At 41.3% G+C, this 17,166-nt stretch overlaps 1 protein-coding gene across 3 annotated transcripts in view; it reads left to right on the top strand.

Moving 5' to 3' along the window:
* Positions 1 to 17,166, top strand: part of LOC117264638 (disco-interacting protein 2 homolog C-like) — a 90,798-nt gene that overhangs the window by 19,914 nt on the left and 53,718 nt on the right. Inside the window, exons 2-7 of one of the 3 annotated variants that reach the window (XM_033638761.2) lie at positions 3,094 to 3,165; positions 3,754 to 3,858; positions 6,773 to 6,898; positions 11,149 to 11,445; positions 12,832 to 12,954; positions 15,842 to 15,988. In XM_033638761.2, the coding sequence (XP_033494652.1) occupies positions 3,094 to 3,165; positions 3,754 to 3,858; positions 6,773 to 6,898; positions 11,149 to 11,445; positions 12,832 to 12,954; positions 15,842 to 15,988 (870 nt within the window). The remainder of the gene's footprint in view (positions 1 to 3,093; positions 3,166 to 3,753; positions 3,859 to 6,772; positions 6,899 to 11,148; positions 11,446 to 12,831; positions 12,955 to 15,841; positions 15,989 to 17,166) is intronic. The other 2 variants (XM_033638762.2, XM_033638763.2) reach the window with 2 other exon arrangements.

Raw genomic sequence — 17,166 nt, forward strand, 5'->3', positions numbered from 1 at the left:
AGAACACCAAATGTGGATTAATCCGCAACTGAAAATATTCCCCAACAATTGAATATTTTCCGCCTGTTTGTTTGCTAAAAACTACAGTAAGCAGGTGTCTGAGGAAATTACTGACACTTCCAAAAAATGAAACTATATATTTGTGTTTTTAAAGATTTACATCTCATCTAAGAAACAGAACACATTGTTGGTTTTGGTCTTTCCATGGCCTCTTTTGACATTAACGAAAATCTGTAATATCTCCAGCCTTGTGCTTTAATACTAGTGTTTTTGTTTAGAAATTTACTTTTTCATAACACAAAAAACATTTTCTGTCCATCTCAAACAAGAGGAACTTACCCCCTGTATTTGTATCTTAGTTTCACTTATTTTAAGGAGTGTGATATCTCTAATAGTGTGGTGGCATGCACATCTGTCAGCTGTCTTGTTTATATGTTCACATGCCCGCTCTTCTTTCACTGGATGTCTTTCACCGTTGTGTTTGATTTGTTCCCTTGTTGTCCGGGAGTTAATCATCTCTGTGGCAATCAAATAAGAATCAATAATTAGAACACTGGTGTGAGACAGTTTAACAGCATTTAATGGGGACAAACGAGGAGGTATTACCTCCTTGCTGCGAGGACCCTGGGGTGCTGTGATTGACATCTGGTGGTAGTGATGGTGAGGGGGTGTATCAGTGGTTGCCTAGGCAGCGGCAACCCCCCTCAGGGATTGTAATGAGCTTCTCTACGGCCGCCTGTCCACACTGACCTCTCTGTCTGTCTGTCCAATATCCTTGCTGTGTCCACTTTACTATGTTCATGTAAAACGTCTGCTGATGGTGTAATGATATTTCTTCATAATGCAGTTTATGTAAAGTAACAATGGAAATAATTTCATGTCATGGTTGGTGAAAACCTTTGTGTGCACGTTGTGTTTGGTTAGGAAACTCTTCGGAGTCACAAGAGGAGTAGTTTGTTCGAAGAGCCCTGAGGAAGAAAAGTTCAGTTAGCATCAATCTGGAAATCCATCGGTTTAAAAAAATAAAAAAAAAAAAGGATTTTTTTTCCTAGTTACAACATAATTGAGCTAGCAAAGCAGTTTTGTGTTGCTATGTGTGGTATTTATTCAGTTTTGGGAAATCACGATGTCTAGAAAGCATCAGTGGCTGCAGCTGACAGGGTCAACTAACAGCAGCAGCAAAGCTAACATCAGGACGTCATCTGTTAAAAGCCTTCTGTTGTCGGATACGACATGAAACTACTATTTTTGTCACGTTGACGAGACGGCGTTTTGGGTGGAGCGGTCGCCATGGACGTGGAGCTTGCTGTTTCTGTAGGTACACATTTCGTGGGGACACTTGCACGTCTGCCCCTGGGTTAGTAGTATACAGCTGTTAAAATTGGCTGTTTGTTTTATGCATTGGGATTGGATCAGTGCTCTGTATTGGCGGATAAGTACAGGTATCGGTATCAGGAAGGAAAGAATGGTAACAGAACATCTCTATTATGCTGCATTCATATGATAAACAAACATGGATGCTAGCCAGGGTTGGAAATCAACTTTTTTGTCCACCTGTCACTGCAGGTGGTGAATTCCAAAATCTACACCAGCCACTCAATAGATTACTTACTATTATTTTTGGCTGGTGATTTAGCAGCCACTTGTATATATTTAACCAGCATTTGGCTGTTGCCAATTTCCAACCCTGATGCCAGCTAAGGTCCATTGCTAAAGGTAATTAATTGGTATGACATTAATATAGTGTTTTATTGTTAATGTCAATATATGTACAGATATCTTGAGTTGTCTTTGTAGACATGGCAATCTTTTTTTTTTTATCCCACGTAAGGTTAACTTTATCTTAGGGGTCCTCTCTGGTGCAGGGCCTCAGTTGAGATACTGATCATTGGCATCACTGAAGTGAAGTTGTGATTGTTGTGCATGTTATGCAGTTTTGGAAGTCTTGAGTTCAGTATGTTTCAAACAAGCTAGTTTGTGTGGAAGACACAAGTGGCCACACTCAAAGGTGGGACCAAAGCTTGATGTCACATCCTCCTTTTTCTTGCATTGCACCACCTGCCTAAACTCTCTGTCTGTCTTTGTAGTCTTAATAACGTTCATGATACTAAGTCGTATGTTCACTCAGAAAGTGACAGAAGTAACTGTGTGAAGAATAAGAGAGAGCTTCTGCATAAACAAGGCCATTCACATGATTGACAGATTGTTTCGGAAAGTTACAAAAAATGTCGGATGCAGTCCTCCCTGATTCCAGCATCAGACTCTATGGGTGGTTTCAGGTCCTGCAAGGCAGCTTGACAAGCACTTTATATTAAACACAGTGAGGCCCTTAGCGCTGGACACACTGTTTGATTGGTGAGTGATGTGTTGAACATGGTGTTGTACCCTCTTTGTCTCCTGTGGGACACAAGGAGCTCCCTACATTGTTTTCTATCTTTGGCAACATGTCGAGCCTCACCCCAAGTCTTCATCTCATCTAGCTCTCCCATCACAGTTCTCCACAAGGTTTTTATGTGTGTGACAGGGTCTGTCTTCTGTTCTGTAACTACAGAACTACAGGGGTTCATTTTTTTCTGGTATATGAAAGCAGACAAGGCTCGGCTTTACCAATGTTTGTCATGATTCATGTTTTTGTTACAGGAGATCAAGTATTTTGACAACTTTATAATAATTGTCCTGTTCAGAGGCTCTCAATTGACTTGAACTGAACAATCATTATATATTGTTCTTGTTTCTTTCTAACTTCATTTCCATCATTATTCATCACATCGTTTATTTATGTTGTTTTATTTATGTTTCTCATTTTTATCTTTAATGAACAGTCTAGACAGAGACATTAAAAGACTGGGAGAGACAGATGAGGCTGCGTGATATGAGACTAGTGTCTCACATTCAGACTGAGGGCGATGTGCTTATATGTCCAACAAGCCACCAGCACTGCCCTCCAAGTAAAAAAAAAAACCCAAAAGGATTCAAGCAACCATAATAAAACATGTTTTATAACTTTTTTTATGAGTAAATTAATTTTAAAAAAGCAGCCCGCTCAGCCATCACTGGCTCTCTCACTCTCTATCTATCTCTATCTGTTTGCAGGGGACATCACTCAGAAGGGTTATGAGAAGAAGAGGTCCAAACTGATCAGGGCATATGTTCCACATGCTGGAGGTAATTTAGCAACCTCTGACCTCCCCCACACACATATCACTACCGGAGCATCGATCTGGTATCATGACAAATACAGTTGCGATGATACTCTACTCTATCGATTCAGCCTTCAGCCGCCGCCATTAGTGAATGTAGGTTAAGACTCCCTAGAGCTCAGCTTGGGCCTCTGGATCTGAACGTACTGCCTCCACACACACACACACACACAGGCCTAACTGCAACTAAAACACACACACACACACACACACAGTCTTTATCGTTTATCACAGGGATGTAGCTGTGGTTGTTATGGGTCACAAAATACTGAGGGATATTCTGTCCGCGAGCAACAATATTACAGAACTACCACATTATTATTATTTAATTTTATGTTGTTTTTTTTTTATTATTATTTGTTTTGTGATGTCAGAAAAATATAATTTTTCTGCCGATTCAAATCATCTCCATGTTTGTTTTCTTTTTTTGGCACTGTATTTATTGCTTTTGTGAAACGTGTGTGTGCATGTGTGTGTGTGTGTGTGTGTGTGTGTGTGTGTGTATATATATATGTGTGTGTCTGTCCGCCTGCTTGCCTGCTTGCCTCTATAGGTATGGAGGGGCCCATGTCTCATCGGGCCCCGCTTGGCCCTCCCTCTGCTGCCCGTTTCCACCGGCGGCGAACCTCCGGCACCAGAGATGAGCGCTACCGATCAGGTACAGAAAGCACACCTGCATGATAAACACACTGCTGTTTTATTGACACTAGCTATCCAATTAATGCCCCTAGACAGTCTGCTTAAATTTTTCAAATGTAAATGCCCACTCAGCTGTGAGCAATAAGCAGCGGTATGCTGCATGTTGGTTAGGGCAGCAAGTGCTCATCATTATAATAACTGAAAGGGATAGTTTGGATATTTCAAAGTGGGCTTATATCAGGTACTTATCCATAGTCAGTGTTATATTTTTACCACTTCACCTGGCTGTCAGACAGCAATTTACAACGGGTAACTGAAGTTCTTATATCACTCTCTTCAAAGCCACCAGACTCCAACAACAAAAGCACTAATTTTACCTCACAGAACACAAGACGTTTCTGGTGTACAGCGATCTATTAGTTAGTTTGTGTCGTTGTGTGAGTTTCAGATCCAAACTAACGTGGCATCCGCAGCAGAAAGTTGCTCAGCTTCTGTGCCGGTTGCAGGATCATTAGGCAGGCTGCAGGGTTTATATGTAGCAACATCATTATACGGAAACCCATGTCAGCTCACATGGGAAGACTTTTTTAGAGCCGCTTAGGAAAATGGCATGTTGAGGCTAAAACATACGTCCTTCAACCAAAATTTGAATTTTCTGATTTAAATATATAAGAAACACTACTGTGAAAGTACAGAGTGATATAGAAACCTCCAAAAAATGAAAAAAATAATGGACCCGTCTTTTAACTAAACTTAAAAAGGAAATATTGCAGCTGGCTAAACTCTTGAGCCAGAACTTTCTCCACAGCACTCTGTCAGCGCAAGAGAAAGGTTTGGAAGTACACATTATCATTGTTGTAAAGGGGTAAAAAACACTCCAAGTTGTTTAAATTCTTTAAAGCAATCACGGTTATTCCCATTCCCATAATGCTAATCGATAGGGTCTTTTGTTTGACTCTTCCTGCTTTGTAAACCAAGTCATTCAAACTTTATATCTCCAGTTGGTAATGCAGGTTTTCTGTCATTCTGTCAGATGCATTCAGACTCACAGGATGTAGATTGTAAGTTTTAGGGCCGTACACATGCCGCATCTTCAACTGCCTGGAAAGCGTGAGGTCGGGCACTGGGTGCTCCTTTTATACCTTTTTTGAGCCAGCTTTCAAGAGCACAGCGGTAGGTTGTGTCTGAGGTTGCTAGGCAAACTTAACAACCACCGTATCACAGCCTGTTTAAATGATATCCTGGTTGCAGAGCTGATCTTCTTCCAGGCGCATTTTGTAAGTGTGTGGGCATCGTCTGTCGGACGCATGTAAACACACGTCTGGCAGCTCTGCACCAAAATATTTAGCTTACATTTGTACCACAGACTGATATTTGTGGAAGAAGAGAAAGATATCTGTGGGTTGTAATTGGTCCTTGTCACATGACATGCGGTGTGCGCTGCTGCGTTCTAAAAGTTGACCTCGGTTTATCTTAGAGCGCAGCCATTGTACCCTGAAAAATGGGCGCTTGGGAATGTGTGCGGGAATGTGCTTCAAAAAAAATTAATCTGAGGGCGCAAAAACAGCGTCATGTGCACGGCCCCTAAGCCTGCCATTGGCCACCTATTACAGATGGAATTCTACTCCCCCTCTGCTATTTGTGTGTTACCGTTTTCAGAATTCCCGTAGCTATGTAAAACAAGTCTTGCATAGCCAGACCTATGTCTACTTAGTTTTAGCACTGAACATGAAACAATAACAACAGTCTCTGAGCTGGTAACCTACACATTCAAATGACTTTTAATGTTTTAGGTTGGATTTCTTTAGTGGGGATTTAGCCATATTAATGTCAGGCCTCGCCTCCCCATGTGCAACAAACAGGAGAACAAGTTCCCTCCTGGCATTATTTTGCAACTGCACTGTCGCTGCGTCCGGGGCTTAGTGCCACCCTAGATGATTGTGATTGGTTTAAAGAAATACAAACAACTCAGAGTGTTTTATTTTCCCCTTAGTGCTGAATTATGATGTGTTCAGCCGGACCTTTGTCCAGCACTGGCACAGCACAGCAGAATGTGGAGATAGGTCTGACTATGTGAGACTATGTCTTGACTTGATAGAGGTTTTTTTCTTACAGCCTAAGAAGTACTAAGTCCTGTTAACTGACCTTTAAGTTAATCTATGAAGTGTCCCCCTGTCATTGTTGTCTAATGCTTCCTCCACAGGTTGCAAGGTATTGATGTTAGTACATTGTTTTAATTGGCCAATAATATCTTATCTTCTCACAGAATGAGCCAACACTGTGCTCTGTAATGGGTTTATTTGATTTAAAACGTCAAAATGTATTTATTACTCAAAAAAAGGCCCAAACTAAAATCCAGTTGCTAACTTGAAAATTAAAAAAGAGGAAGAAGCATTGCATTGCTAGTTTGGAGCCAGTTAGCTGAGTTTCCAGTTAGAGTCGCCATACATAGGTTAACTTAGTGAAAAATAGAAAAATTTTGCAATTCATTTCTATTTATAGGTAATTAGGTTGATGTTTTACTTATGTTATTGATTGCCACTGAAACAGCTACAGTATGTAGCACTATCCTAACTGATATTTGGCTCCTTCCATTGATCTGTAAGTGTATTTTTAAAAGTATTTTAAAAATCCAATCTGTGTGTGTCCCATTTAGTCCTAAATCCTGAGCAGTGGCCCATGTTTGAAATCTCAGCCTGCTTGCTACATGTCTTCCTCTCCCTCTCTCTCTCTCTCTCCACTATCTCCTGTCTATCTTTACTATCTAATAAAGGCAAAAAAAGCAGCAAAATAATCTTTAAAAAAAAAAAAAGAAAAAGAAAATCCAATCTGTTTGTATCAAAGAGTCCAGAGACAAGGACACGCACATTCAGTGAAACAATGAAATCAGCCAGAGAAGTTTCATGCAATGAATGAATCTATCTCTCTCTCAGACGTCCACACCGAGGCGGTGCAGGCCGTGCTGGCACGACACGTGGAGAGGAAGGTGGCGGTGCCGATGCCTTCCAAAAGACGTTCGCTGGTGGTGCAGACCTCCATGGATGCATACACGCCTCCAGGTGACGAGACACATGCAAAAACACACACACCTGCACACACTGCAAAAACATCTTCACAGTCACAAGCCAGTTAGTGGAGAAGTAAGATAGTTCCGCTTTGAATAATCAACTTTATTCTTGTTTTAAGATTCATCTTTGGAGAAGAAGCTGATTTTTTAAGACTCAGTGACAGATTATATGACCTACCAATGAGTTCTTCAGTCAGTTCAGCAGCAGAATTTAGTGAAATTCTCAGATTTGCAACATTAAAAGCAAACCAAGTTTAATAATTGTCCTCTTATTTTAAAATAATTGTGCAATTTAAAGTAAAAAAACACACACACACTTCAGTTATCTTGCCTGAAGTGGGCTGCTCTAAGCCTAAAATGTGACCCCGCAGAGGCAGCTCCATGCCCAGACAGGATTATGTTGTAATGCTGTGTCTCTGGTTCTTCAGAGGAAAACAGTCATTTCAACACAAAAAAATGTACACTGTACTATAAACACACAGCTGTAATGTCAGCTACTGTAAAGTCATGAAGAACACGAGAAACACTGATTAGTATTAGCCAATATTTAATGTTTGTGCACTAGGAGAAGTTGGCTGGAATGGGATGGTGAAGTTGACCTTTACCTCCAATATGAGCTCACTGGATTGAATATAATCAGAGTTGATGCCTCAATTTGGGTGTTGATTGAATTTTAATGAAGGAAATGTAATAATTTTCCTCAGCGGTAATTTGCTTTTTAACCTTTTGATAGAGTTCTTAAGTGAACCTGACGTCTTCTCAAGGGATCACATAACTTATAATTCAGCCTGTTATGTTACATGAATGTAAGACTTCTGTTCACATGGATGTTTACTGGGCCTGCACCTCTGTGTTCAGATGATTAACTCTGATTTAAAGAGTTAAATTCAGTCTCTGTGGTTTTTAAATGCAGCTTGAAGCCAATTTGAACTAAATTGGTTCTTGTGGCTTTTCTATGTAAACTGACTAATTAGTGACATTTTGTGTCTTTGAGCTCAAGAGATCATAAAAGCTCAGTGGTGAAAAGTGGTGAATCATGGTCTGTTGCTTTACTTTGAACTTTTGTTTTACTGAACTCAAACAATAAACTTTAAAACCCAGATCCAGATCTTTTTATCATCACGAGGCTCACATGTGGAAGCTGCTGTCAGCTGATTGAGAGAGAGGATCCTTAGTCTCTCTTGGGATTTTAAACTGGGCTTACTGACCCTTTATAGCTCTACTCTTACTTACACTAAATGGACAAAAGTAGGTGGACACCCAGTCATTACATCCATATGTGATAGTTGCACATATCCTTCCACAACCGTGGCCATTTACATTAAAAATTTGGAACCTGTGAGCCAGTCCTGATCACATTCAGACACTGAATACTGATGTTGGTGATCAGGACTGGCTCACAGTCAGTGTTCCAGTTCATCCTAAAGGTGTTGGATGGGGATGAGGTCACGTTCTTCCACACCAAACTGGGTAGACCATTTCTTTATGGAGTTGGTTTTGTGTACATGTAGAAACAAGAAAAGGACAAACACAAACTGTTGACACTAAAAAATAGTAGCATGGGGTGCAGCCCAGACAAAACGTACATTAAAGTATCAATCAGAGGTATTCACATATTTTTGCAAAACTTGCCTTAAGGCCCAAACACACCAAACCAACGTCAAAGAACCAGAGGCAATGACGTCAGACTGTTGCTTTGCTTTTTCATCGCTTGTGTCTCGGCCAAAAAGTTGTAGTTGAACATGCTGCAAAGACTACAGCCAACAGCCAACTACCACATACGTTCTGTGCCTGTGTAAAAGGAAGTAATTCTCAATACCAGCAGGTAGAGAGGGAAACCGGAAGACTGACAGGACAGATTCAAGAAGCTAGTTGCAGGGTTCCCATGGTCATGGAAAACCTGAAAAAATGATTAAACATTACAGTCACATCTTCTAGGCCTGGAAAAGTCATAGAGTTTGTAAAAATTAATGAAAGTTTTGAAAAAGTAATGGAATTTTGCTGTGTGTAATAAAATCGTTACAGTAATCAACCATGGATACCCTATCACATAATTTAACATAACACCAAATTGGTTTACTTATTTAATATGCATGTTAAGTGTGACGTTCTGTCAACCATCAAGTATGTTTCTTCTTTTTCTTCTTGCGTTCTGTCTCTCCCTTCATATACGCCAGCCAGCCAAAATTAAGTTTGAATAGAGTTTGAATTTGATATGTTATGTGGTATTATGGGTCCTTGAAAAGTCATGGAAAAGTTTTGAAATTTTGTCCATAAAAATGTGTGGGAACCCTGAAGTTAGCCAGTTAGCACATTAACAACACAACCAGATGTTGAAAGAACAACTAATATTTACCGTTCACTAGCAAGCAATTACACGTGTTACGAACTGTTTCTGCTAAAGAGTTCAGTGGCTGAAAACATATTTCACCTAAAATAACATGTCTGTTTCAATCTCACACCCTCTTGACTTTAGTCGTTTGTTTGCTTTACTCACTTCTGTTTCTCTTCTCCTGCGCTGAGCTGAACCGCCGATCAGAGTGCTTTGTGTCGCCAACACACTCTGCCGTCTCAGCTGCTGATTTAACATGCTAAATTGGCCAAAAATTAGTTTTCAACGTGCCAAAAAAATTACAACCTGAATAGACCCATGTGAGTTAAAGCCCGAACCCAGCCTGTCCGAGATCGTCACATAAAATACTTAGCCCGAGCCCAACCAAGCTGGACCCCCCAAAAAGTATTTGTCAGCTTCTAACGCCCGGAACACACAAGCTGAATGGTGGTGCAAGTCACGCGCATCTCCAGCGGAAAATGGACCAGCTCAGTGGATCACTGACTCTCTACACTGTATTTCCCCGCCAGAGGAGCTCCCTGCTCTGGCCAGGAATGAGGACAGAAAGCTCGGCACTGAGCCTGGCTGCTGCAAGCAGCTCCCTCTCTTCCAAGCCCTGCAGGCAGGGAGAGAAGGAGAGGGAGCCGTTTGCAGAGTGCTCACTTTTTTTCTTACAGCCCGAGCCCTACCTTACCTAGCCAGTCGGCGCACATTTTGGTCATCACCTGTTCTGACATGTTGTGCTTTTGGGGACCCATTGGGCTCAGAATGAGATTGAGAATTATAACAAGGGCTGACAAGTGCCAATAGTGTTAGACACACCTTAAAAACTAGGGCGATAGATGCTTACCAATGACCCTACATTTGACGGCTGACAGTCTGCTCGGTGTATAGGGGCCTTTATGTTGTAATTGGCCATAAGCCAATTCCAGAATATGTCACTTTTGACAGCTTGCAGTCATTTGCAGAGCAGCCACAAACCAAAAGTACTCAAAAGTATGTCCTTACTTTTGTCCATATAGTGTTTGTAAAGAACAAAACCAATGAAATGTTTCATACAGAGCTAATGAATCCATTAGTCAATCCCAGATGTAGTTTTAGTCAGAGCTGAAAAACTTTGAAAACACTCTTTGAAAGGGAACATGAGTAGGCAGTCAAAACCATAATCAGCAGTCACATTTTGGGTTGACATGGTAATACTAACTGAAAGAAACACCGCTGCTTTAATGAAAATGTTCACCTGAAAAGCATAATTATCTTCTTACCATCATGTTGGTTGAATCATCATAATGGTATTAATCCAGTCAGCTCATGCAGCAAAATTACTGATATTTTCAGAAGTATTTAGTAGTTTTTAAACTGAAATGGGTTTTTAACTGATTTAAACTTTAAGCTAAGATTTCTACAGATCTTTTAAAGCCACATAACACTGTGACCACAGCAACTGTAAACCTCTGTGTTGCAGAGATCTTGCATATTATTGGAGCAGTACAACATTTTGGAAAATTTGCTTTTATTTGCTGAGAGTTAGACATACCTGTACAGTAAATTCAAAATTGGGACCAACAGTTGGTTAGCTTAGCTTAGCATAAAGACTGGAAACAGGTGGAAACAGTTAGTCTGTCCAAGGGTATAAAAGCACCTCTACAGCTCACTCAGTAACACGTTAGATCTTGTGTGTTTGTTATGCACAAAAACTGAATTGTAAAAACAACAAGTTAAGTTATATATTGGACAATTTCTTGGTTAACAGTTAACACAAGGGTATGAGAGTGGTATCGATCTTCTAATGTAACTCTCAGAAAGAATGAGCAATGAATGAAGGTTTCTTCATGTAGTTTAAGTTACTTGCTGATGTTGTGTTGATGTTGTGTGAAGGTTTTCTGTTAACAAATCCTGACTCTCACTAGGCCTGTCCCCCCTGTGCTCAGACTCGTCGTCGGGCTCAGAGGAGGAGGCGGGCCCAGGTGATGACATGTCGGGCATGGAGCACTGGATGAGCCGCCCCTCCCATCTAGGCCCGGCCCACCTGGGCTCCACCTCCTCCTCGTCCTCGTCCACGCAGAGCGGAGGCAGCGGCAACGCTGGGCGGCTGGCTGACTCGCTGGCGCACACGCACATCTCGCATCTGGCGCACACACACCTGGGGCACACACACCTGGGCCAGCTGCACCACCAGCAGAGCCACCTGTCACAGTCACACCACGGTAAGACTCTACTGAAAAAAGTGTGTGTTTTATATTGTTGAATTTTAATGTTTTTCTCTTAAGACTGGCTTGTTAAAGGTGGATAGGCAGAAATTTGGAAAATGATTTGAATATACACCCTCCTCCTGCAGCTCTCCCCCTCTCCCTCTGTCATAAGCCCCTCCCACTAGACGTCCACTGGCAAATGCATGTGCTTCATACAGTAACCCAGTGTTTCCCATATTTAATCTTTTAATGAGCAATGGTAGATGTGCTCATTTGCTCAGCCCCTCTTTGCCCTGTTCTCTCTTTCTGTTTATGATACCACAAAGACAAGAATTAGCTAGCTAGCCACCTGACCATACCTCTGCCTTGCTTTTTGCTGCTGTGGACTGTTTTCCCAAGAGGGAACGGACTTTTGGATGGCATCTGTAGCAGCTCGAACTGGGCCAGCGAGAACTCCCCAGTACCAGGTGTTACAGCAGGCTGGTGGCCAGCAGCAGTGCCAGCTCTAATCTGTGTAACCGCAGCAGCAGAAAGTTTCCTGATCTGGCGGGGAGTCAGGTCTGTCCGGTCCTCTGGAGCTGGGGTTTGCACTGGCTGGATTTGGGTTGCTGCTGCCACTGGCTGGAGCTGCTGCCCACTCTCCTCCCAGTGACGTGGTCTGTAGTGTTGTGGAGTGAGGCGGAGGATACACTGTGATTAGAGGTTCCAGCTAGCGTCAGCTACATGACAGTGAACTTGAAGCAGCCATGAGCCTTTGGCCCCAGTTGGCAGAAAGTTAAACTATTAGCAACATGTCCTCTCCATCTCTGAAACACTTTGCTGATATTGACGTATGAATTATTTCTTATATTGTCGGACTCTCTTTTAGACTCTTGTTGATAAATCCATCTGCTTTTTTGGGTTGCTTTGCACTGCAGGCAGTTGTTGCCAGTGCTGGAAAAGTAACTCTCAGCAGGATTCTCCGCTATTGAATCAGGCTTTCACCTAAGGAACGTGCGCTCGTATTTGCATTTGTAGAACAGTCAATAGAAGCGTCCTCTCTCTGAAATGACTTGTATTTGGCTAAAGTCTCCTGTCACACGCTAGATTATCTAAAACCTGAAAACAGAGCCAAAAGAAGGTGCAGAAGTTTAGTTTTCTTTCAGTCCACTTAAATTACAATATGCTTCAAGTTTATATGGGATTTTTTCCCAATGAGACCAAATTAAAACTGCATACTCTGGCTTTAAGTGATTTTGGGCACCAAATTGTTTTTTTGTAATGGATATGGATCCTGAATAGAGTACATAAAAAGTAAATGTACAGGTAAATGAATGTGAGATTGATTGCAGTTTCATGTTACCTGTAGCTTTGCGTCAGTGTGCAAACCTCAGTATAACACAGTTATATGTGTGCATTCAGGTATTGGCCACCTGTCTCTGAAGAGGAAGGGAGCTCTGAGTGTCGCAGAGAACGGAGGGTCTCTGCGACGATCCTGTGAGTTTGGATCTGACATGCTGTGGCCACCGCCGCTGGAGTCAGACGGTACGTTCAACACAGAAATACTTACCACAAGTGTTTCAATCAGACTTAAAAACAGGGTGTCTGCAGGTCCTTAAAAAGTCTTAACATGTTTTGAATTCAACCGTGTGAATATTAGGCCTTAATAGTCATGAAATAATCTTTGATTTGAATTTGTGAGGTCTTACTTACAAACATTTGCTGTCATTGCATTTAACTATCTTTTGATATTTATTTATGTATTTATTCATATATTTATTTTTTTGTTCAAATGAGTCAAGCTCTTCTGCATCCAGACCTCTGATGTTACCGATCTTTAAACCTGTCACTGAACCTAATGCTATCTTTACTTCATCATTTGCTTCTAACCTGTTTTCAAAATGTAGATTAAGATTAGATGTAGATTAACTTAACTCACTCTAATAACTGTATTTCTATGTAAAACCTACCTCCACGTGGAATGCTTAGAGAAAACACTGATTTGTCCAAAAATCACCCTTAAATGTTATTAAAAATTATCTTTATAAGGTCTTTAAAATCATTAATGATACCTGTAGACACCCTGTAGAAATAAAACCATAAATTCTTGAATCACATGTCAAATATTTCCAGGAAAACAGACCTGTTAGGTTCACAGCACATATTTTTGATATTGATTTTAGGCCAGGGTTGGACAAAAGATCCAATGGCTATACTGATAGCCTCCAATAAATGTGATTTATTTGCGATTTTATGTTTTGATCAGTAATCAAAGAGGCTAAACTAGATAGAGATGTGATGAGTGGTTTTGAATTTGGGCACACTCAACACTGTTTGCTATTGATTTCACATTAACAGATATTGACAAGCTTCTTACGATGAAAGGATTGGCTTTGACTTTTATGTCTGGACTTTGTGTTGAAGAAATCAATTAGATGTCATGTGGGTGTCTTTGGAAGAGCAGGTTTTGTGTCAAATTTTTAGCTTTTGTGTAGTAAAATAAGCTTTCATTTAAGTTTACAAGACAAGGCAAGTTTATTTATACCGCACATTTCAGACTCAAAGGCAATTCAAGGTGCTTTACATAAAGCATAAATATACAAAACAAGTAGATCAGAAAATAGGAGAATTTAAAAAGAAGGGATGCATTAAAAAGTAGTAGAAATACAGCAGATTTCAAGGATTTACAAAGCGTCTAAGTACAAGAATATAACATCTTTACAGTGGCAAATAGAAACCTTTTAAGCATGGATTTAAAGGACAACTTCGGTATTTTTCAACCTGGGCTCTATTCCATGTGTATGTGTGCGTATGATTCATGGGTACCACTCGTTCTAAAATTGGTTCAGTATTGAGCTGCGAAACGAGCTAAAACGGTAATGGGGGCAAATGCGTCCCGTATAAAAGTGCTTTTTGTCGCCACTGACCGGTTCAGATCGCCAGTGCTATCTCTGTAAATAGCATATGGTAGTGGCCCTGGGGCAGTGGTGAGTATGAATGAGTGGAGTCAGCTGTCAGTCAGTGTTGGAGCAGAAAGGCGAAAGTTGTCCCCGCTCGGTATTGTAAATGAGTATGTGTGTGTGAAGTGTGTGTTTTTTCGCCACTGACCGGTTCAGATCACCAGTGCTGTCTCTGTAAATAGCATGCTAACTTAGCCTTTCCCTTACCTCTGGGCTGTGTGATGTCACGAGCTTTGCTCCACTGTGTCTGTAGCTCTCTCTACTCGTGGGACAGCCGTTTTCTTGAGGAAGAGGTGTTTCGGGATTGGATGTCTTCTCTTCTTCGGCTGGCAGTAGTCATCTTGGGAGAAGTGAGCACTGCAGACCCGATGGTCTGCAAGGCGCAGTGTCTGCAGAGGAGTGTTAGCATCCATTTGTAGCACAACTAGCCACAACTTCAGCATCTCACCGTCCGACAAAGGCAGCCTGTGAAAGCTGTACGGGGTGTTGCGCGACATCCTGTTCTTGTGTTCGGGAAAAAGGCCTGTTTATTTGAGCACTCCAAAAACTCCAGTAACACTCCAGGCGGTAGCACGTAAAAGACTCTGACTCTGACTCTTCTAGCGTGACACACACTTCACACACACATACTCATTTACAATACCGAGCGGGGACAACTTCCGCCTTTCTGCTCCAACACTGACTGACAGCTGACTCCACTCATTCATACTCACCACTGCCCCAGGGCCGCTACCATATGCTATTTACAGAGATAGCACTGGCGATCTGAACCGGTCAGTGGCGAAAAAAGCACTTTTATACGGGACGCATTTGCCCCCATTACCATTTTAGCTCGTTTCGCAGCTCAATACTGAACCAATTTTAGAACGAGTGGTACCCATGAATCATACGCACACATACACATGGGGAAATAGAGCCCAGGTTGAAAAATACCGAAGTTGTCCTTTAAATCCATGCTTAAAAGGTTTCTATTTGCCACTGTAAAGATGTTATATTCTTGTACTTAGACGCTTTGTAAATCCTTGAAATCTACTGTATTTCTACTACTTTTTAATGCATCCCTTCTTTTTAAATTCTCCTATTTTCTGATCTACTTGTTTTGTATATTTATGCTTTATGTAAAGCACCTTGAATTGCCTTTGAGCCCAGGTTGAAAAATACCGAAGTTGTCCTTTAAGAGAGCACATAAGTGTTCTAGAAACTTATTTGACATCTGCGGTACACAGAAACTGAAAGCTGCTTCAGGCTGCAAAGGATATATTGTTTTGAAACAGGTATTAAATAGATTCAGTTTAGTGTGTGCCTGGGATGTGACCCAAATTAACACAGAAACATCATAATGTGTTTATTGGGCAATAAAACAAAGCACTTGACAAACAGTACAGTGATGAATATGAAAAATGAGTTACCGCTGGCTGTCTGTCTCCATCTGCCTGCCTGCCTCACTCTCTCCCTCCCTCATCTCCATCCAGAGAATCACTCGGCCCCCCCGGACGTGACGGGCTACTCCTCGGACTCGTCCCACTCCCACACCGAGCGCCATCACATGGCCAATATGGGAACCATTGCCAGGAACACACAGAAGTATGGCAATGCAGAGCGCATGGAGACCGGCGATGGTAAGAGTCAGCGCTGCACCTTTAGTCTGCTCCCAACTGGAGCCTCAGAATAAAGATACTGAAGTTGGGTAAAAATAGAAATGAGCTCAAATTGGACCATTGCCTTAGAGAACTGACCAATTACACTGCGGCTGTTCGTGTCACTCCCCTGGATGAACAGATTGGACTTTTAACCCTTCGTTGTTTTTCATTTTCTTTAAAAAGAAAGCTGACTCCTTTTCAGCGTGCTTCACAATCATGCCGTCACAGTTAGAAAACTGAGAGCTGTGCAGAACAACCAGTCTGGGGTCCATTTAGCAGCTCCACAAGAGCAAATGAGAACTGAATGCCTCGCTCTGAACAAATACAGGGGCAAACTCACAAAAGGATTGCACGGCTTTTTCGGCCACTAAACCTGCACGAGTAAGACAAAAAATAAGTTGCAATTCTCAAAGCACCCACTAAGGATGAAATGCACCCTGAATGCCTTATTTCCACAGAGTTTTGATTTGTGTCTTCATTTCTCTATAGTATACAGAGTATGCCCCTAGTGTTTAATGCAAGGAAATGCATCTCTTTACAAATGGATAAAAACGCCACAGCAGAAATGGCAGAAAAGATCATTCTGTGGAATATGTGTTTGGAGCAGTACAGAGGCAAAAACAGGACCAATAATTCATGATGTCAAATGAGGGAGGAAGTCAGCCTGTCATTGTGTAGCCAGTTTTGTGCAACATTCTGTTACAAGACGTATGATTTACTATGTATGTTCTCTATATGATACAGAGCTAGCATGCTACCAATGCTAGCAAGCCAACAAACTTTTCACTTCGATAAAACTTATGAATAGAGCTGTACGTTCATCAGTCTGTTAGGTATTTTTTTATGCTAACTTCCTGTAGCACAGTGCATACAGTATGCAAAAATGGAAGAAGAATTAATGGACTTATGGTTGGCTCCCATATGTACACACGGCTGTGTGGAAACGAAGCATAACTGCACTGCTATACAAATAGTTTATTAAATGCAAAGTGATGTGAAATACAAGCTGCCTTTCCTCTCAGTCCGGTGCTCAATTGACTCAGGGAGCTTTAGCGCCGGATTGCAAAGCACTATCCATTTAGAGGTGGTGAAATTTTAATGTTTCTTAATGTAAATATCTTTCTTTATATTTATTTCTTTATATTTATCTTTGCTTA

This window comes from Epinephelus lanceolatus, chromosome 20 (genome assembly GCF_041903045.1).
Source record: "Epinephelus lanceolatus isolate andai-2023 chromosome 20, ASM4190304v1, whole genome shotgun sequence".
Lineage (NCBI taxonomy): Eukaryota > Metazoa > Chordata > Actinopteri > Perciformes > Serranidae > Epinephelus > Epinephelus lanceolatus.